This window comes from Crotalus tigris, unplaced genomic scaffold (genome assembly GCF_016545835.1).
Source record: "Crotalus tigris isolate CLP2741 ecotype Arizona unplaced genomic scaffold, ASM1654583v1 scf7180000017916.3911339, whole genome shotgun sequence".
NCBI classification, from domain to species: domain Eukaryota; kingdom Metazoa; phylum Chordata; class Lepidosauria; order Squamata; family Viperidae; genus Crotalus; species Crotalus tigris.
The window spans coordinates 2,164,079-2,185,021 of record NW_024096718.1 but is presented as its reverse complement, the minus strand read 5'-3'; the positions used below and the strand labels follow the sequence as shown (position 1 = coordinate 2,185,021).

General features: G+C 41.4%; 1 protein-coding gene across 4 annotated transcripts in view; it reads left to right on the top strand.

Moving 5' to 3' along the window:
- The window catches only part of TMEM19 (transmembrane protein 19), a 61,302-nt gene that overhangs the window by 31,054 nt on the left and 9,305 nt on the right, over positions 1 to 20,943 (top strand). The window contains exons 1-4 of one of the 4 annotated variants that reach the window (XM_039344466.1): positions 13,952 to 14,318; positions 15,769 to 15,922; positions 18,392 to 18,505; positions 20,704 to 20,841. In XM_039344466.1, the coding sequence (XP_039200400.1) occupies positions 14,238 to 14,318; positions 15,769 to 15,922; positions 18,392 to 18,505; positions 20,704 to 20,841 (487 nt within the window). In that variant the 5' untranslated portion in view covers positions 13,952 to 14,237. Of the gene's footprint in view, positions 1 to 13,951; positions 14,443 to 15,768; positions 15,923 to 18,391; positions 18,506 to 20,703; positions 20,842 to 20,943 lie in introns of those variants that run through there. The other 3 variants (XM_039344468.1, XM_039344467.1, XM_039344470.1) reach the window with 3 other exon arrangements.

Here is a 20,943-nt window from a genome sequence, read left to right as displayed (position 1 = left end):
AAATGGAGTATTGGTTATAAGTATCAGTAAATTCTGAAATAAAAAATAACATCTTTGGTAAAACATTTATCTTAATTACAAAGATTCTACCTGATAAAGAAAATTGCAAGTTATTCCATCTTCATAAGTTTTTTTTATATCATTCCACACAGGTACAAAGTTAGAAGGTATTTGTCAAAAGATATTTAACCTTTTTCTTCACTTTGAAACCTGATTTTTTCATCAATATTTCATAATCCTGAAAAGCCATATTCTCAACATTTAGTTCCTTATCAAGTATTTGATTCCAGTTTTTGGATCTTGCAGAAATATAAGTCATAATCAAATGGTCTCAATTTATAAACTTCCTTTTTAATATCTATGACTGTTATTTTCTCATCTAATATCCCTGTTCAAAACTTCCAGTACCAATATAAACAACAAAGGAGATAAAGGTCACTCTTGTCTCATACCCTTTTGAATTTCACACCAGTTAAATCTCCATTAATAATGATCTTTGCTGTGAAGTACAAATCACTTTAACTCCTTGAATAAATTTCTCCCTGAAGTTTATATCTTCCAGGGCTTTAAACATACAGACCCATTTAAATTGTCAAAGGCTTTCTCTGCATCCAAAATATTATGCTTCTCATTATAGTATTGTAAGTATTCAGTAATGTTCAAAACAGTTCTCGCATTATCTCTTAGTTGTCTTTTTGGCAAAAAGCCAGATTGGTCTTCATGAATAAGACTGTAAGACTTTCTTCATTTCCATCATTACCATATAGTACAATTTCTAATTCATTTTTTACAAAGTCAAATCCATAACTTATTTGATCTAATTTAAACCTTTTTTTCAATTGTAAATATGGAAACCAGTGACAGAATATTTCTTGATCATTCTGGAAAGGTAAATTCTATAAGAAGTTTTCCAAATTCAACTTAAAACAAAAAGTAAATTGCTTAAAGTAAACAGGACACATAAAGAGTCAATATTGCTTCCCAGCAGTAATGTTTACCCAAATCATTTTAAGGCAGGGTTCCCCAACATGATCAATATCCACTTCAAGGATCAATTGGACTCTCCATTATTTTGTTATTATTAATCATAGAATTATTGGTTAAGTAATATTAAATTATTTTGATATAACAGATTTTTGCAGTCGATGAACAATTTAAAGAATCATGAAGGAGTTAATGAGCTGAAGAATTTGTGGATCACTGTTTTAAAGACTGATAGGCCAGAAAAATCTTTGGCTGGGTCACTATAATGAATATGCAAACATCTTGAAAAATAAGCTTATATTCACTCAGAGCTGGATGCTGGCAATATCTTTGGGAAAGGGATGCTGAACTATTAAGAGAGATGAAATGGCAACTTACTTCTGAGAAAATGGAAAACTTAAGAAAGAAACACAAAATAGCCGTGCCTTTATTATATTTCAAATAAGATGGAGTACACCAAAACTTTGATATCAGTCTTTAGAGCCTCTCAAAATCTTTCCCTAAGATCATCTTTATATTCCATTATACAAAGGCCATATTTTACCAGGTAATCCCAGACCTCTTCAAGAAATTTCTACATTGTCTCTTCCATGTTCATTGATAACTACTTTGTGAGATAGTCCACACAGAACTACTAGCTCAATCTTTATTGTAAGGTTATTAATAGAATCTCACAAGTCTGAATGTATATTTCTCCCACCTCACTTTTACAGTCCCAGAAACTAGAAAGTTGCTATGCCTCCATTCCTTCTGTGGGCTCAGTTAACTCATATCTGACCATAGCTATAGCAACAGCATTTAGGCTTATATACCACCCCATAGCACTTTACAACACTCTGGGCAGTTTATAATGCAGAGCCCTTTTTGCATATTATCCCAACAATCTGGGTCCTCATTTTATCGATCTTGAAAGGATGGAAGGCTGAATCAACCTTGAGCCCCGTCACAATCAAACTCCAGGCTGCGGGCAGAGTTTATCTGCAATACTGCACTTTAACCACTGTACCACCAGGGCTACTATAGACCAGGGCTTTTCAATCTTTTCACCCATTGTACCACTTTTAGGATATGGCAATATCTGAGTACCACCAGTCGTCTAGCAAGATGTCAAAAACTTGATGAACAAAAAAAAAAAAAGGAAAAAAGTGATAAAGTACAGGTAGTCCTTGACTTACAACAGTTCACTTAGTGACTGTTCGAAGTTACAATGGCACTGAAAAAAGTGCCCCCCAAGCCACAGTCGAGCAAGACACCTGCCTGCCCACGCGGTGGCGCTCTTCCTCTTGTCCGAGGTTTTCATTGTTGTGAGCATTTCTGTTGAGGATTGGCAACGGGGGTGGGGGGTGTTTGGTTTTTATTCCCCCCATCTGCTGGGTGATTGCAGCAGGTTTTGGTCACTTCACATGACCCTGGGACATTGTGACTGTCATAAATATGAATCAGTTGCCAAGCATCTGAATGTAAATCACAAGACCCTGGAGATGCTGCAACATTCCAGCTGATCGTTGCTTCTTCTGGGCTCAGCAGAAGTGCCAGGATCAGTGCCGAGCTTCAGCTGGAGCCTGGCACTGATTCTGGTGCTTTCACTGAGCCCTGACAGTCCCGAAGAAGCGCTGATCCTGGCGCTTCTGCTGAGCCCTGACAGCCCTGCAGCTCCAGCCATCTCTTGCTCAGGCTTGTGTGGTGCTGCCCTGGTTCAGCTCATTCCCTTCCCCTGCTACCATTTTTCTAGGATGGTCGCGTACCATCTGCCAGGTGCCAATGTACCACAGGTGGTACCCGTACCACTGGTTGAAAAGCCCTGCTATAGACCATGCCTATTATGTGGCTCTTCTTTCTCTCTCTCAAGGCCATTCTCACATACCATTAAAACTGGGTTGTTGTCCAGTTGGTTGATAAAAGCTGCCAGAGAGATAACGGATGGCTGAGTGTATGTGATAAAAAAATGCATCCTTGGGAGACACTGTTCTGACCCAGAGTTAAGTTGCTTTGTAAGTCCAAGTCAGACAGATAAACTCAATAAAAATGATTCCAAAACAGATACACTTCATTCAGAGATACTTGCATTTGTATGGTTGTTGCTTCTGGATATCATACATCTGTTCATTCTCATAGGTGAGAAAATAATGCTTCCTCCATACCAGCTTGTAACTTGAAGTGGAGCCAATTGAGATGTCCGAATGGCTCCATGCTTCTCTCAGACAAAGAACATTCCAACCTGGCTCATGGCCAGGATACCCTGTGATTAACTTTAGAAACTCCTCCCACAGATCTGATAAGACGGGATTGCAGACTAGCTAAACTACATTACCCACAGGCCATCTCTAAAGGAGACAGCACTTAACCCAATAAATGCCAAACATGATCCAGAACACTCCCCGCTTGGAAATTTAAGTTTTCACTACTAACTAACCGAAAAAAGCAAAAAACATAGCATTAAGGCATGCAATTCTCATTGTTAACTAACTAGTGACTAAATAGCCAAAAATATGATATCAAATATGCATAACTATAAACATGCACAATTATAACAGAGATAAGCAAGTGTTACATCAAACAATGCATAAGCGCAATACATAGTTTGAGGATAAATCTTCTAGTTTGATCTTCGTCAGCACGGGACCAAATTGGTGATCAGTCTGGAGCAAGAGTCTTTGAGGCACAAACAGACTTACGTAGCTTCACAATCTGGGCCTCAGCTTGGCGAATTAATTCATCAAAACTGGGTGGGGCCCAGTGCACAAGTCTCATGGGCCAATAGTTCTGGTACTGTATGTGTTCTTGTCTCTCAACAAGACAAGGTCTTCTTCCTGTAAAAGAAACTGGACCCAAATCTGGAACAGAAAAACTGGAACCCAAAATTTTTCAGGAACGAAGGAAACTGGATTCACAGGATACTCAGGAGCCGAAGAACCTGGAAAAACAGGAACAGCTGGAGCTGGAAACTCAGGAACAGTTGGAGAATCAGGAACAGCTGGAACCTCGGGAACAGCTGGAGCTGGAAACTCAGGAACAGTTGGAGAATCAGGAACAGCTGGAACCTCGGGAACAGCTGGAGCTGGAAACTCAGGAACAGCTGGAGCTGGAGAATCAGGAACAGCAGGAGCAGAAGACTCAGGACACGCAGGAACCGAAGGGTCTAGATCCACTGGTGGAGCGTTGAAGATGGCTGCTACTGTTGTCATGAGGGTAGTGAAGACTTCATGTGTGTCTTTGATGACATAAAGTCCATGATTTTGCAAGGTACGCCAATCATGCGCTCCCACGCTTCACCCATGTGAGGTGCATGGGGAGGGTAATTTTTGGCCTTCAGATATTTGTCAATCACTGGATCATGACAAACATCTTTGATAGTCTGGGAGTCCTTGCAGGCTTCTACAAGGTTAATTCTTGGGATGCTAAGACAAGTGATCAGAACGATCAAAACTATGCCTAATCTCAGGTACTTCCGCTTAGAGGAGGGTTTGAAACAGATTGGTTGGAGTTTACTGGGTGCCTGCGGTTGAAGGTTGGCTCATTGATCTGGAGCTGGAAGCATATAGCATTGTGGTCTCTATGGCATCTGGCTGTTTGGACAAGCCAAGAATTCAGGACTTTCTAGCCAGATCAATTTTGTTAACTGTGTGGTGAGGTTGGGCCACTTAACTTGATTCACAAGATTCTTATCTGTTGGCACATGTTGCCATTGTTCAGGGCTTAAAGATGTTCCAATATTTTTTACTTTGTTGTCTATATAGACGTAGAAGTGTCTGCTCTATTTGCAGATATAGCTTGACATCATCTTGCTGTCTGCGTAGAAGGTGGTAGACCGTAGTTCAAAGCACTACATCTTTGCTGTCAAGTTGGTGAGCTTTATAGCCAAAGTGATACCACATAGTTCTAACCTTGGTACGGTGTGGTTTTGTTGTATTGTTAGTCTCGCTTTTCCAAAGAAGACACCAAGACTGCAGCTCTCCCCACTGTAGACTCTGGTGTATCTTATGGTTGCAATCAAAATGACGTAGGTGTGACTCTCCCCGCTGTAGACTGTGACGTATCTTAAGGCTGCATTTACCTTCATTGACACATCTGAGGAAGCATACAATTCTTTCTTTTGCACTGTGGCAGGTGAGCTGGAGACATACGTGCGCTGTACTTGCATACTTTGGGGATATCTTGGGAGTACACTACATGACTCCCAGTCTTGTTTCTGTTCTGGCAGACACGGCTTATCCCAGTGTGTGGTGCTCAGGGAGAACATGTGTAACTGCAGACGTTATTTGTCCTCTATGGACAAGGCTAAGTTGTTGTAATTCTTGCTGGTCTGGAACACTGTTGCTTCCAAAACAGGTTTGGTTGTCACAAGTGTGCAGTGTTCCAAGTGTTGCTTTAGGTGAGGTGCTGTTCCGTTACTGGGAATGGAGGTTTTTGAGATGCTCACCTGGGTTGGGGTTTGCGGTAGATCGACACAAACCATCCCTCCTATGGCCCATCCAAGTTCCATCTTAATGGCTACTGGGGTTCCCGGCGGAGCTTTGATTCTTTCATCAGAGCCAATGGACTCTGGGGTGTCTCTTCCCACCATGAGTAGGATTTCAGCTTCAGGATCTAAAGGAGGGATTGAATTGGCTATGTGTGCTAAGTGAGGTATTTTTCTTGCTGCCTCTGATGTTGAAATTTCGCTGCACACATCTGGTAAGGTCTCCCATTCCAACACTGATGGTAACAGGAAATGTGAACTTCCGTCTATCAATTCTATGTGTAGACCAATGATTTTCCTCCCTGCCGTGTGCATTGGTACTATGCACGTATTTATTGCGAAATACTTCAGGTCGAAGAGGTCGAAAAAGGCGGGCTTAGCTATAGTGACCTTGCTGTGTGGGTCTAGTATGGCGTACATCTTCACAACCCTTTTAGGTTGCCCGTTGGGATAGACTTTTGCAAGACAGATGGGTGAGCATGAAGGAGGGCGTGGTGAGTCGCCACATATATCTGTGTAGTACGTCCCGTACGCTTCTGGCTGCTCTTTGGATTCACGTTGAGTCTCCGTTGTTGTAGGAGGGGTTGAAGTCACTTGTTGTGTCTCCTCAGAGGGTTTCTTAGAGTCTAAATGCAAGGCTGCCGGGTGCTTATCACTGTTACACAGGTGGCACTTCACCCTGACTGCGCAGTCTTTGGCCATATGGTCTGTAGAGTCACAGCACTTGTAGCATATCCTATGCTCTTTGAGAAGGGCCTTTCAATCATCTAGGGATTTTTTCCCAAATTCTCTGCAATAGTTTAGAGAGTGTGAAGATTTATGAATTGGACAAATCAGGCCTTTTCTTGGTGGGCAAGGTTCCAAATGAGTGCTCCTCGGTATTTGCTCGTCTGAAGTCTTCTTCGTGATCTCTGTTTTGTACACTGAAATAGGAGTTCTACCCCATGCATTTTGGACAGGGGCCTTGGCTACATCAGAGTTTTGACAGCTTCACTTGGTCGTTGGAAAATGTGTTTCTCTGATGGAGAGGTATAGGGGATCATTGTAGAGTTCTGCCTGGTCATTGACAAATTCAGCAAGAACAGCAAAGGGGGGAACTCTTTTTTTATTCCTTTCCCTATAATCTACAGAAAACTTGATCCATTCGTCACATATCTGCCATGGTAGTTTTTGGACGATAGGGTTCTGCTCCCTGAACTAGTCAAGGCAAGCTAGTCCCAGCAAGGAAGGATCCAGTTGTGCTGTCTGTAACTGAGTAAGGAGTGACGAGAATGTCTTCAGCTGGCGAAGTTCGTTGATTCTCATTCTAGGGAAATCGAGAACGTGGTCCAGGAGTGAGGACTCTGTCACTGTAGGTTCACCATAGTCCTTGTCGAGTTTTTTTAATGCCAATGTCTGGATTACCCAGATGGGATGCGTAGATGTTCTTCACTATGTTTGCGGATTCTGGGCCTAGCCAGGCTGTCAACTGCACGAGCTCCTCGTCTGATCCAGCCCTTTCCTCGAGTATGGCGCGCTTGAAGATGTGCTTCCACAATAAGTACTCTCTCCCTGGTTTATCAGAGAATTTTTGCATGCCTCTGGCTGCCATGTCCAACCTTCTTCCAATGAATGTTGGGGGATTCCACAGTCCCGTGTGTGGTTTATAGTCAGGTGGAGGAGGTGCGTAGCTTCCGGGAGCGGGGGCGTGTGCCATGTCCGGCTGGTAACTTACTTCCGTGTGTTGTCCGCTGAGGGTATCTTGCCATGTCACGTGCATTGGCTTGGTCTGAATTCCTCTGCTCTGGCCTTGAGCTGAGAGGACCTAAGTTCATGCGTGCTTACTTGTTGGAGGGTTTCTCGTCTTTCAGGTGGTGCGTAGCTGATTCCCTGGGAGGCTGGTACAGCTGGTTGTTGAGATTCTCCTCTGTGGTCTGGTCTGGTAGCGGTTCCTTGGGATGCTGCCTCTTGTTGACGCAGCAGGGACTCTAGTTTGGCTTGAGTTCTTTCAATCTCATCCCAGAGCGGCATCTGGTTCTGCTGTGGGGCCATTGCCACTGCAGGTGGACCCATCTGGCTGCCATCAATGGTATGGTTCGGTGGGTTCAATGGGGCAGCAATGGTGGGAAAATCTTGTGGCCTAGATGTCACAACAACAACTCTCTGGCTGAACGGCACATCTGGCCATTGAGATTCTTCTCATTGTCTACTCGGTCTTGGGGGGCTTGTGGATGGTTGTGGCGCTCTCACTTGTTCCCTTTGAAACACGCTTTGGTTGTCCACATAGGCCTGCATGCGGCTATGCTGATCTTCTTTCTCCAGATGTTCTCTATTGGGCAAGAAAGTGGTATGTTGGAGTGTTCTCTGAGAGCCTTTCGCTCTTGCTGTTTTGTCTGCCATTTCTCGTTGGCTTTGTACAAACTCAAGCTGGCCTCCATTTGAGCTGCTTCAGCTTCTCTTTGAGCTGCTTCAGCTTCTCGATCAGCCTCCATTTGAGCTGCTTCAACTTCTAGTTTGGCTTCCATCTCAGCTACTTCAATTTCCATAGCCACCAATTCCTTCTTTTTCAGCTGCTCCTCTTCTCACATGCGTAAGACTGTGTTGGCAGCTTCAGCATCGATGTTGGTTTGCTCTGCCTTTGAAACTTGGGACGCCTGACTATGACGAGAAGACTCTTTTGAATGGTGGGAGGCGCCTGTAACGTGAGATTGTTGTGACACACTGGAATACGCCTTGGATATATGGCGAAAAGATGAGGCTTTTCCAGAGGCATGAGATGGAGCCACATGTGACCGCTGGGATGGTGCATGTGAATGGCGGGAAACTTTGGACTTGGCCCTCTCAACCATTCTGTTTTTTGTGTAGGACCTGGGTTCCGGGAGCTGTTTGGAGCGCTCTAGAAACTTCTTATGTTCCTTGTTTTCTAGCTTGAGGCTTTGCATCTTGCTATCAACTGTTGGGACTCCTAGTTCCATCTGAATCTCTTCGAGACAGCGTGCGAAGTCTGTCCATTGTCGGAAAGCATCTACCTTATCCTAATGAGAGTGCACATTCGAGAGGGAATCCCTCTTTGGGCGTTTGGTAGAGTGTCTGTAATCTCTCCCAGTCTTTCTCATGGTGGTCGTAGAACGACTGCCATCTGTCCGTCAGATATGACTGCATGGCTTCTGTAGGCTTTCTTTGTTGCCTCAGGTCATAGGGACCCTGAGACATCTTTGGCCTCACTGAGGCTTGAGCTTCAGCCTCTGGGTACAAGTCAAGGTTGGCTATTTGCAGCATTTCTCCTTGGCCAGCTGGTTGGGATGTCTCATCTAGACTGGTTGGTTGAACCCCTTCTACTAGAGCAATGGGACACTCTGCCATGACTAGGACAGGTTCAGTAAACTTCCTAGCTATTTTGAAGCAAATTCGATGAACTTTGCTCTTTGACCACTAGGGGCCGCTACTTGCAGATCAGCTATTGGGGTGCTGTCTGTGGGTGGAGGCACCACTGGGTGTGTTCTCCTGTGTTCGTGGGTACTTCACCACAATTCAGCCTTTCACCACTAGGGGTTACTTCCTGCGGGTCAGTTACCAGGGTGCTCTTTCTTCGAGGTTCACCCTTTGTCCACTAGACAGCTTTCTTGTGCATGATTAAAAGCTTGCATGTAGTTCCTCCTTTAACCACTAGGGGGCGTCTGGAGAGAGACCAGCCAAAATTCTTCTTACTACCACGTTATCCTTAGTGGCCACCTGGGAAATCACTGAGCTTCAGGTGCTCCCAAAATCCCACCGTGGTCGTTAAGTTGGAAGCTGGAGACTGCTTGGGACACTAAAATCCTCTCGGTTGTCAGCCTTGTGATAATAAGCAAGGTTAATTGCTGCCTTTTCTTCTCCTTAATTTGCCCTCAGCACAGTCACCACTAGAGGTGACTGCTTGTGTGAGTGATTACTTTTGGGTGAGGTTCACTCTGTGCCCTCTAGGGGCTGTTGGTAGCTTTGGATGAATTTAGGCAACTTGCTCTTTAACTGTCAGATTCACTCTGCATAGTTAGAAATTGCATTCAGTGAAGTACCTTCTTTCCTCTCTAGGGGGTGTTGTTAACTTGGGTGATGCAAGCTTGCCAAAGTGAGGGGTGCTTGTCCTTTAGCAGGGTTAAAATTGTTGAAAAGTGTAGTGTGAAGATTGGCCACCGGGGGTGCTACTGCACTGCTATGGAACCTCTGTAAACCTTCTCTTTCTATGGACATTGCTGGAATTCCAAGGGGAGGGGGTAATTTAGACTTCTCCTCTCATCATTGCTGAGTTACTATGACAACAAATGGTTGCTTCGGCAACAGATTGATTTATGGCCTAAGGCTATCTCAGAGCCAGGGGCCAGCTAGGGCAAATGCATGTTTTCAAGCAATGCTGGGTTTGCGGGGAGGGGTTCGCCCGTTCTGAATATTAAACAAAAGGCAACAAAAGTTGGATATACTTTGAATTTGCCAGCAAAGAAACTTTTCCCAGCCTATCCTGCAAAGAGTCAAAGGCTGCATTTCATCCTCCCAATGCTTTCTTACTAAAGCAGTCAGAAACACACACAACTCCTTTGCATTTTAGTAACACAGACGTTAAACTTTGTCTTTGCTTTCCAAGCAAACGGATTTGGGTTCACAGACAATCTTTTGAAACAATTCTCTCATTGCTTATTCCCCTCCCTCTGTCTTGCCTCAAGCTGTTTGAATTGCCGGCAAAGAAAGAGGGTAGCTGCCCAATGCTCCTTTGATCTTTTAGAAATGCAGGCTTTACATGCAGCATTGGCTAACAGACAAAATTCCAAGGCATTTTAGAACAAGTATATAACAGCCCTTCACTTCTAGTTGCTAGCAGAAATTCACGTACTAATGTAAAGGGTTCTCTCTTCCAAGCTATCTCTTTACAATTTTTACTTATAGCGAAGATAGCAGGCAGATAAACTTTATCATTCAGACCGGTAGAGACTTTGCGGAGTTAAAGGCGAATTAACAATACACTGCATCAGGTAGAAATGCTTGGGGGAGGGAGGTTTCACCCAAATCACACCTTCTCTTTGAAACACTGGCTGACAAGCAGAGCACTCCCTTTAAGGCTGAAGTTAATATGAAGGCAGATTTACTGATTTTACTTTTCTCAATCCAAAGTCAATATGAAGGTAATTCAATATTTTCTCACTGTTCTGACCCAGAGTTAAGTTGCTTTGTTAAGTCCAAGTCAGACAGATAAACTCAATAAAAATGATTCCAAAACAGATACACTTCATTCAGAGATACTTGCATTTGTGTGGCTGTTGCTTCTGGATATCATACATCTGTTCATTTTCATAGGTGAGAAAATGCTTCCTCCATATCAGCTTGTAACTTGAAGTGGAGCCAACTGAGATGTCCGAATGGCTCCATGCTTCTCTCAGACAAAGAACATTCCAACCTGGCTCGTGGCCAGGATACCCTGTGATGAACTTTAGAAACTCCTCCCACAGATCTGATAAGACGGGATTGCAGACTAGCTAAACTACATTACCCACAGGCCATCTCTAAAGGAGACAGCACTTAACCCAATAAATGCCAAACATGATCCAGAACAGACACCACCCGTCTTGATGGTAATAGTAGTGGTAATTTTACCCTTTGGGAAGAATATATCTCTCAAAGGTCCCATCAAAGCATGTACAAAATGCCAAAGATTAGCATCAAGACTAAATTTAAAAAGACCACCAGGCTTGCTCATAAAGTTTTTTTAGTAGTAATTATTATTACATGAATTCACCAAGTGTGCCTATTTTAATGGACAATTGGGAACAATTTGTGCTTATCTAATCTTAATGGAACTGGAAGAAATTGTGCAGTAAAATGATGGCTTGTTATTGCTAAAACTAAAGTGAAAGGCACATTCACACACTCACACTCAGAGAATCATTTAAGTCATTCCCAGGTGAATGTAGAATTATCACCCATGTTTTTGTTATTGTGCTTTAAACAAAGAAAGGCATTGAATGTTCACAGGTCTAACCAGTTCAAATATTTAAGATTCATCATTTATAGCTTCTATTTATGAAGGGGGAATTCAGATAAAATGTGAACTTTGCTTAGAAAAAAGTCTCATTGAGTACTGTTTATGCATTTAAAAGTGAAATTGATAAAACTAAAATCTTTTCTATTTAAGGCAGCGGTTCTCAACCTGTGGGTCGCGACCCCTTTGGGGGTTGAACGACCCTTTCACAGGGATCACCTAAGACCATCGGAAAACACATATCCCCAATGGTCTTAGGAACCGAGACATCGCTCCTCTATCCCAGGGCTTTTCAACTGGGATACCGATCGAACATTCCAACGCCTTCTCACTGGGAAACCGATCGAGGCACCGCAGCAGAAGCTGCAAACTGTGAGGGATCCCTGTCATCGCTGGCAGAGCCAGCTACAATGGAGCGCTAGCCAGGCTTCAACCAGGCACAGGCAGCCTCCTCGGGATGCCCCGCCCATCAGTGACATTGCTGTGCCGCATTCTGTGACTTCAGGGAATCCCGCCCCGCTGGATCCAGCCACAATGGAGTGCTGGCCAGCTGCTCTAACCAGGCGCTGGCGGGCCATCCTAGGGTGCACTGGAGTCTCACACGCCGTCTGGTAGGCTGCCGTCAGCTGTTCTCCCTGCAGGGCGTTTCTGGCGGCCGGCTGCATGGGCCCCTTCCCTCGTAGGAATGTCGAGCCCACAGGGCTTGACAGCCACAATGGTGCCACACACTCAATAGCCACCTCTCAAGCACCACCCCCTGTCCGGCACTCATTGGCCATTACACGCTGCCTGTCGGGTGCAGCACGGTCTCATCAGGCCGTGGAGGCAGCTCGAGGCGATTGCCGGCTCCTCGGCTCAGGCTGGACAACTGTCAGAATCTACGTCCCATGATTGGTTGGCTCCCTCATTGTGTCCCTCCCCCACAAAAAGGGCATGGCTCTTACGCAGGCTTGCCCCCTCGCAGGGCTCCTGATTGGTCCAGTGTCCGGGCGCCCCACCCCTGAGAAGTGCGGCCAGGAAGTCCCTTTCCCAGGGAACCGCACGATCCTGGTGCTACTGTAGCCCCCATTGGACGGGAAGGCACACCGGAGTCCCGGCTCTCAGGAAGGCGATCGGCTCGCTCCTCTCCCATCACCCGCTCTGCCCTGCTCGAGCCTGGCTGGAGCAGCATTGGTACTTCCAAAGGTGGCCGCTTCAAGGTCATACGAGCAGCCCTCAGCCACTCTCCTCCCCTCCTCCAAATCGATCCCCGATTGGAGAGAGACAGGGAGGGAGGAAGGGAGGGAGGAAGAGAGGGAAAGAGAGGGAGGAAAGAAAGAGGGAGAAAGAGAAAGGGAGAAAGAGAAAGAGGGAGAGAGAAGGAGAGGGAGAGAGGAAGAGAGGGAGAGAGAGAAAGGGAGAGAGATAGAGGGAGAGAAAGAGGGAGAGAAAGAAAGAGGGAGAGAGAGGGAGAAAGAGAGAGGGAGGGAGGGAGAAAGGGAGAGAGAGAAAGAAAGAGGGAAAGAGAGGGAGAAAAAGAGGGAGAAAGAAAGAGGAAGAGAGGGAGAGAGAGAAAGCGAGAGAGAGAGAGGGAGAAAGAGAAAGAAAGAGGGAGAGAAAGAGAGGGAGAAAGAAAGAGGGAGAAAGAGAAAGGGAGACAGAGGGAGAAAGAGAAAGGAAGGGAGAGAGAGAGGGAGAGAAAGAAAGGGAGAAAGGGAGGGAGAGGGAGAGAGAAATAGAGAGGGAGAGAGAAAGATAGGGAGAAAGGGAGAAAGAGGGAGAAGGAAAGAGAGGGAGAAAGGGAGAGAGAGGAAGAGAGAAAGAAAGGGAGAGAGAGATTAAATTAGTAACATGGTTCTTAAGCAAAATTACAGTTATGAAGTAACAAAGAAAATAATTTTATGGTTGGGGGTCAACAACCATAAGGAACTGTATTAAAGCATCGGGGCATTAGGAAGGTTGAGAACCACTGATTTAAGGGATTTGATTTAGTTGCTTACGAAGGACAGAAAACTTTTTAAGTACTGAAAATTGCTGATGGGGCAACTGAGCTTCAGTTGTGTATAGCAGTGGTAGGAAAAGCCAAGCATTTAGGCGAAAGCAATGGAGCGCATAAAAAGGGAAGAGTGGTTTTAATGAAGAAGAAAGCATTCTAAAAAGCGCCCGCAGTGATCTTAATTTTTCCTGATGAAAAATAAAGTTCTAAAACTCAACTTTTAACCCACCCACGAAAACGCATGCGCGTTAGAAGTAGACAGCTAGAGATAGGAATGAACTAGAATGATAAATGGTCTACGCTCAGTTCACGCTCGATTTGATACTGTATTTATTCCAATATCCATTATCACAAATTGGAAGCCATGGCTGTGATACTTTCTTGAACTATCGGCAACATTACAGATTAAGAAACAATTATAATTGTGATTCATGGGGAAACCGCCCAAATGCAATAATTGAGTCGTCCTAATAAAGGCATTAATCAAGGATTCTCTGCTTTGCAAAATCCGACAAGTAACCTCTTGTTTGGATCTACAGATTGGTTGCATGCTTTTGGTGGAGATGCTACGTATTTTTTTTACAATGCAGCCCTATCCGTGTTGCTCAGAAGTTACTAAATTATAACTGGTCTTGATTAAAACATATTCTCACTGAAGTTTAAACTAGAAGGTTCGCGTTTTGCAGCAGCAGATAGGAGGGCAAGCTGCCGCCCGAAGCATTGACTTTGTACCTCTACTCGCTCATTATTCCCCGGAAGGACAAAACCGACCCTGCTCAAGATTAATTCGGAGGAGTGGTCTCGAGTGAGGGTTGCTTAGGGGTTCAGCGCTGATGGGGCTTCCTTGCCGTCTTGCTGATTTGATCCGCGGCTCGCTGGGAAGAGGATGGAACAGTATCTGCCTCCCCAAGAAGGTCGGCTGAAGCCAGGCGAGGCCCCACTGGCCCTGAGGTGTGTCAGGAAGTTGAGATGCAAGCTCGGCAGGCTCGGCGCCTGTTAAGCGAGCTGCTCATGCTTCCCCAGTACCGTCCTTAACTCGTAAGGAGCTCCGTTTGCTCTTTACTGTGTACTAAGCGAGCCCAACAGCATTTAGACTATATAAATGAGTGAAATTAAATAAGCAGCCAGAAGTGAAGAGTAGTGTGGGAGGATGTATCTTTAAACACATATATAGCATATTTCTATGCTACCAACGCGTATTCTATCCTGTACTGTACATATATGCTGGAAGTTTTTCAAGGGATATGAATATGAAGTATGAATATTTCCAATATTAAAATATATTGAAAATAGCCAATGACTTGTATGCATTCTGGATATCTATTTTGATTAGGATTATACTTTGACTTTTGCATTGAATTGGTAGTAGGTTATTAAAACTCGTAAGTTAAAGGTAGATGACTAACGTTTGAGTCTCTTTTGTTTGCCCAAGTTTTTTTTTTTTTAAAGAATACAGTGACAACAGTTTATAGCCTGTCACTCCAGACTTCATCTCCCAGTGTAGGGCTTTAGTAGTGTAGGGTTATTAGGTATCTTGAATAGGCAAAGGCAAACAGACAAATGGAAAAGACAGATGGGGGAAAGAAAAAGAAGTGACAATGTTTAACTTTCTTGGCATCGGTGAAAATATTTATAGCAAAAATGTACGCCTTCATGTGTACAAAATCATTTTTTCCAGCACCAAAACACTGGTTCTTCAGTTGTGATATTTGTTTCAATAAAACTTTATTTTCAGGACATAAATAATGTAAATCTAAGCTATTGATAGACAAAGAAAAGAAAGAAGAGAATTTACAGGGCCACAGTAAAGGAAAGTTTGACCACTGTTATGAAAACAGTTTAAAATTTTTAAAAACCCAGATACTCAAAAAAAACCCCCTGCATTATACTTTAAGACTATGCCTGATGCATGTCCTCTTTTTGCTGAATGCCTGATGATAATCCTATATTAGTGGCAGTAAGTTTGACTCTGAGAAATATTTGCAGTAGGAGTAGTGCAAGGTGAGGAAGGATTCTACTTTATTCACCTGTGCATCCTTTTTCTGCTACATGCATTCAAAATGTACTTCTTGAGATGAATTGCCAGCATTTATATTACAAATAAGCACCCATGTCAAAAGACTTGTACACACAGTAACAAAAAAAAACACATAAATATCTGAATGGTTGCCCCATTAAAGACTTGAAGGTATTGTATTATATTTTAACCTGGCAGATTTGCACACATATATTTTCTTTATCTCCACGAAGGTAACAAAATTCCCCCCATGGAAATTTAGTTCATTCTTTCTGACTTTGCATGATTTTTTATATATTTTATTTATCTAAACAATTAAAACATTTTCTGCTTTCTTCTATACACAGGTAATCAGTTCTGGATTTTCAATGCTGTTTTATTCCTGGAATGATTTCAATAAAGATTACTTCAAAATGATAACAAACATCATCATTTTGAGTATACTTATATGCATTTCTTTATCTTTCTGGATTGTGTCCATGACCGCGAGCACATATTATGGTAAATTTTTAAAGTCATTAGATACTTATGAAATATTTTAGTTTATTGCATTCACAGTTTAATTACTTTCAGTAGCTAATGTTGATATATAAGCATACTTTTGCCATATATTTCTATAACTGAAATATTATAGGTGACTGCTGAAGCTTATCAAAATACATTCAACCACTCATAATATTAAAAACTATATATTTTAAGAACTTTAATATTTGTATAGCCAGTAATTTAATTGGTAGTAACTAGAAGTATTATAATGTATTTGAGAGAATCATATATTCTAAATATGAGTACACTTTCAGATGCTTCAGAATACATTATGTCAATAATTTATTATAACTGATCTCCTTCTATTTGCTTCACAATTAGGTATGTTCATCACCTTGAATTATTTATAAAAATAATAAAGGCTGTGTGTGTGTGTGTGTGCATATATAGCTGGTATTTTGAGAAAATAAAAATACCTGTTTTTTAAAATACTGTCATCTGTGTATGCCGCAGTAATATCTATCAATTAAAAGAACTTTTGCCAACAGATTTTGGCAATGTAATTTCAGATGGTGTGAGACCTCAAAACCAGTGTTTCCATCCTTAGTAACTTTAAGATGTGTGGACACTAACTCTCTAAATTCCCTAGCCAGCTTAAAGTTACAGAAGTGTGAGAAACACCTCTGTACAACGGTAACATATATTAGTCAATAAACTGGTTTGTTGCATAAATAAAATGAAAGAAATTAGACAGGATATGGTTTCCTAAGCTTCTTCAAAGAAAAGGGACAGTGTTACAACGGGTATGATTGGAATCCAGGATACAGTGTTTGTGATCTAATATGCATTTACTTTCGGTTATCTTTCATAAGGCTTACAAAACACTCTATAATTTCAAATTCATTAAGCATATTATAGACTAAAATAGAGGATAGAATATGTTAAGGAGATTGAAAATAACCATATGAAGAGTAAAACATGTTGATAGTAAAAAGATGGTACAGAAGGAAAAGGAAACACTATGTGAAATGCTGAACAGGAGCATTGTATACTGTAATTTTGTGTTGTACTTTCCACTTTTCATATGCTCATTCTCAAACCTAATTTTGGTGGGGCTCATTGAGGACTACCTGAAACCCACAGTTGGTGCAAAATGCCAGTGTTGTATCATTTTATAGTGCTGTATTGATTGCCAGCAAGTTTCCATGTACAATTCAGTAGCAATAGCAATAGCACTTAGACTTACATAGTGCTCCATAGTGCTTTACAGCAGTATCTAAGTCAGGGATGTTAAACTGCCGGCCCGTGGGCTGGATGCGTCATGGCGAAACTGCGCCCACCCCATTGCCGGCAGTGGAAAAAAAGTTGCAATACGTCACTACACGTCATGTGACATTGCGAGTTTGACACCCCTGGTCTAAGTGGTTTACAGAATCAGCATTTCAACTTTGAGCCGGTCAGGATCAAACTCCTGGCAGTGGGCAGAGTCAGCCTCCAATACTGCATTTTAACAAGTGTGCCATATGACTCACAATTCAAAATGCTGCCTTTAATGCGCAGAGTCTTTATGGTTCAGTCCCTAGCTACTGATAGGGTCTCCTGCTTCAGGCAGAACCAACTTGATCAGTTCATTTAGGACCAGAAGACCATCTTGAGAATCCAGCCATTCAAATAAAATCAATAAAGGGGCTAGAACATGGTTGGGTTTTTTCATGCCTTGCCCCTATGCTTAACACTGGTCTCCAGAGATCTGGATGGTATTGTCCCTTATAGTTTTCCACTTGCAGTCATGACAGAGCACAGTTGATTGCTGAAAATGTAGAGTTGCTTTTAGGGGGCTGTTGTGATTTTATGTATTTTGTTTGATTATAAACTGCCAGGAATCTGCATGAAGTTGTTAAAATAATTATAGTCAATAGGTAAGTAAATAAATAAGAACATTTTGGTTGTTAAGTGATCTGGATGAAAAATATTTCTGAATTCAAAGTGTTTCTAGATTCTACAAAGGGTAAAATTACTTCCACTTTATGCCCTACAGCAGCAGCCCCCAACCTTTTGGGCATCAGGGACCAGTTCCATGGAGAAAGGTTTTTCCGCAGACCATAGGGGGCATGGTTTTGTGTGCTGCCTGCATCCCACAGATGGGGCTTCACTTGTTTGCATGGCCTGGTTGCTGGCATGCTGCAGACCAGTGCGGCTCCAAACAGACTGGGTGGGGGTTGGAGACCCTCGCTTTGCAGGTTATTTCTTTAATTGGCCCATTGCCATTAGAGGGTGTTTTTTTTTTTTTCATAGAACCTAACTGCTCCCCTATCCCAGCAGAATATTTTACTGTACTTGTATATAAAGTGATACAATTTCAAGTGTATGTTACTTAAAAAGGAATAAAAACTGCGTTTACTCTTCAATAGTTTTAAAAACATGACTTGTACAATAGAATATTGGTCTTGACATTCTGTGTACTGTTTTCAACATACTTTTTAGGTAGTTTGCGGCCAATTTCTCCATGGCGCTGGCTTTTTTCAATTTTAATTCCGCTAATAATTGCTTCACGAGGATTTAAGAAAAAGAGTCTTGATCATGGTGGAGCAATAGGAGGTATGCCTTATCTCTTAATTTTGGTTGTCTGTATAGATTTTTGAGATGTAGGTATTTTCCTTCACCTTTCAACTTAGCATTAAGATGTATTTTTGTTTATTGTCATTATGCTTTTTTTTAAAAAGTGTTAATCTGGAGGTGCAAGCTTTCAGTTGAAATAATCATTAGTCAGACTCATGACAATTCTCTTCTTATTGTGGCAATAATCTATTCCCATCACTTTACAGGTTAAATATATATAAATTATTTATTATTTGATGTATCATTTGGCAAATTCTCTTCTGCATCCGGAATGGAAAATAAAGTAGAATTCAGAGGTGGCTTGACTCTAAATCTATGCAACTATCTTTTATATTTCATATGATGGTGTCTAATCTAGGGTTATGTTGGGCTCCATAGAATTGGATTTGTTATGAGTTACGTGTATATATGTATGTATGTGTATATATGTATGTATGTGTATATATGTAGGTATGTATGTATATATGTATGTGTGTGTGTGTATACCTGGTATCAGATGAAATTTGATTTGTGTATATGTGAGTGCGTATATGTAGGTATATGTTTGTATGTGTGTGTACATATATTCAGTCAAGTTGTCCTATACAAATATCGAAAATAGCCTGAGGAATTTTAGATCTTATGTCTGATCAACCACAATAAGACACTGGGGTCCTTTTAGAAGAAATTTGATATTTCTTCTGATATCTGATATCAGAATAGGTCAATAAACGTTATTGGCAGTAGATTACTACAGCAGCTATGCAAGCATTTTTCTTTGTATTTTTCAGCATATTAAAAATAATTTATTAATGTAGTCATACTAATACATCATTAGTATAGTTGAGAAATTTGCTTATACTAGAAATACTGTGCTAAAGAGCTGGGACTTAAAGGAGGAAAGAAGCTTCAAAAGTATCCAGAGCATCCAACCTCACATAATTTGGGTAAGGAGGATGCTTGGGCTATATTGAATAGCAGAATATAATAATTTGATGGCTTTTTACCTCTGAAAAATTTGCTATCTCTGTACCTGATAATTATTGTGCAACCTTTTTTTTATGGAATTCATAATATAATTATGATTCTTAGCAAGTTTCATTTAACTTGTTTAACAGAAACTCATCTTGATTATTCCACACTCCCTCTTCAAAATGGCCTACAGTTTTAAGTTACATGGGAGGAATGGGGAGTATGAATTATTTCATTTATTTATGGTTATTATGCGAGTTTGTGCGAATCTAGCATTTATAATAAAATTTGAAATACTGATAAAAACGGAATTTAGGAAACAAACCAGATTCTATCAGAAACACCAAATGCAGAATATAAGAAAAATTGATATGAATGTATCTTCAGATACCTGGATTATGAATGGATGATATTCTTCCAGTCATATTACCAGAATGTTCTGATAGAAGCAATAGTCTGAAGAGAGATATAAACAGAACGAAAGGTGTAGTGCTGCTTTCCTCCAAACAAGATAAGGTAGAATAATTAATGAGCATATTAATTGGAATGATGGCGTTTAGACCATTACATATGGAATGCAGAAACATGGGGAAGCTAGCTTATATTTCCATAAAATGTAAAAATACTACATAAATACTGAATTTGGAGATCTTAGTGCCTAAAACTTTCAAAAACCCCTGAAGAGCTGAAATAGAAGGTATTCTTTGCTCATAATCTTTTGTTTTGTTTTCCTATTCTAAAGAAAAAAGAATGGGAAAGAGAAATGAAGTATTGGAATAACTGTTCCTATTTATATACTGATAGCACATATTGAGGTATAGTGTGTTGGAGAAGGAATCAAGATTTAAAATAGAACAAATCTTTTGAGGAAAATAATTTAAGACAGGAATCCATATAAATCAGCTAAAGGAGAATTGAGTATGATCAGTATTATAGAAGAATGCAGTGGAATATCATAAAACAAGATATGGCTGGCTAGAAAACTGAAAGGAGTATTCCATATTGCAACTGTTTTGTGATTCTTTTTTGATATTGTTTCTACATAGTGTTTTCCTCCTGCAAGATTGCTTTAACTTGCACAATCTGCGCAAAACAATAAAATTATTGGACTATTATTTCAGTGTAGGTTGATGCCAATTTCTTTTTAAGTCAAATAATTAAATTTATAGAAGAAAGTGATTGCAAAAAGTAAATTGCAATTCTTTCTCCAACTTTCCTTCTTTCAGGTTTAATTGTTGGATTTATCCTCACTGTTGCAAATTACAGCTTTTTTACCTCCATGCTCATGTTTTTCATTACTTCTTCCAAACTTACCAAGTGGAAAGGAGAAGTAAAAAAACAAATAGATTCAGAATACAAAGAAGGTAAGCTTTTAGTTTTAAGACATTTAATGATGATGATTTTCTCTATAATTTTAGGGAAGGAATGGTGTAAGGACCCTCCTCAGCTAAACATCCAAGAAAGCA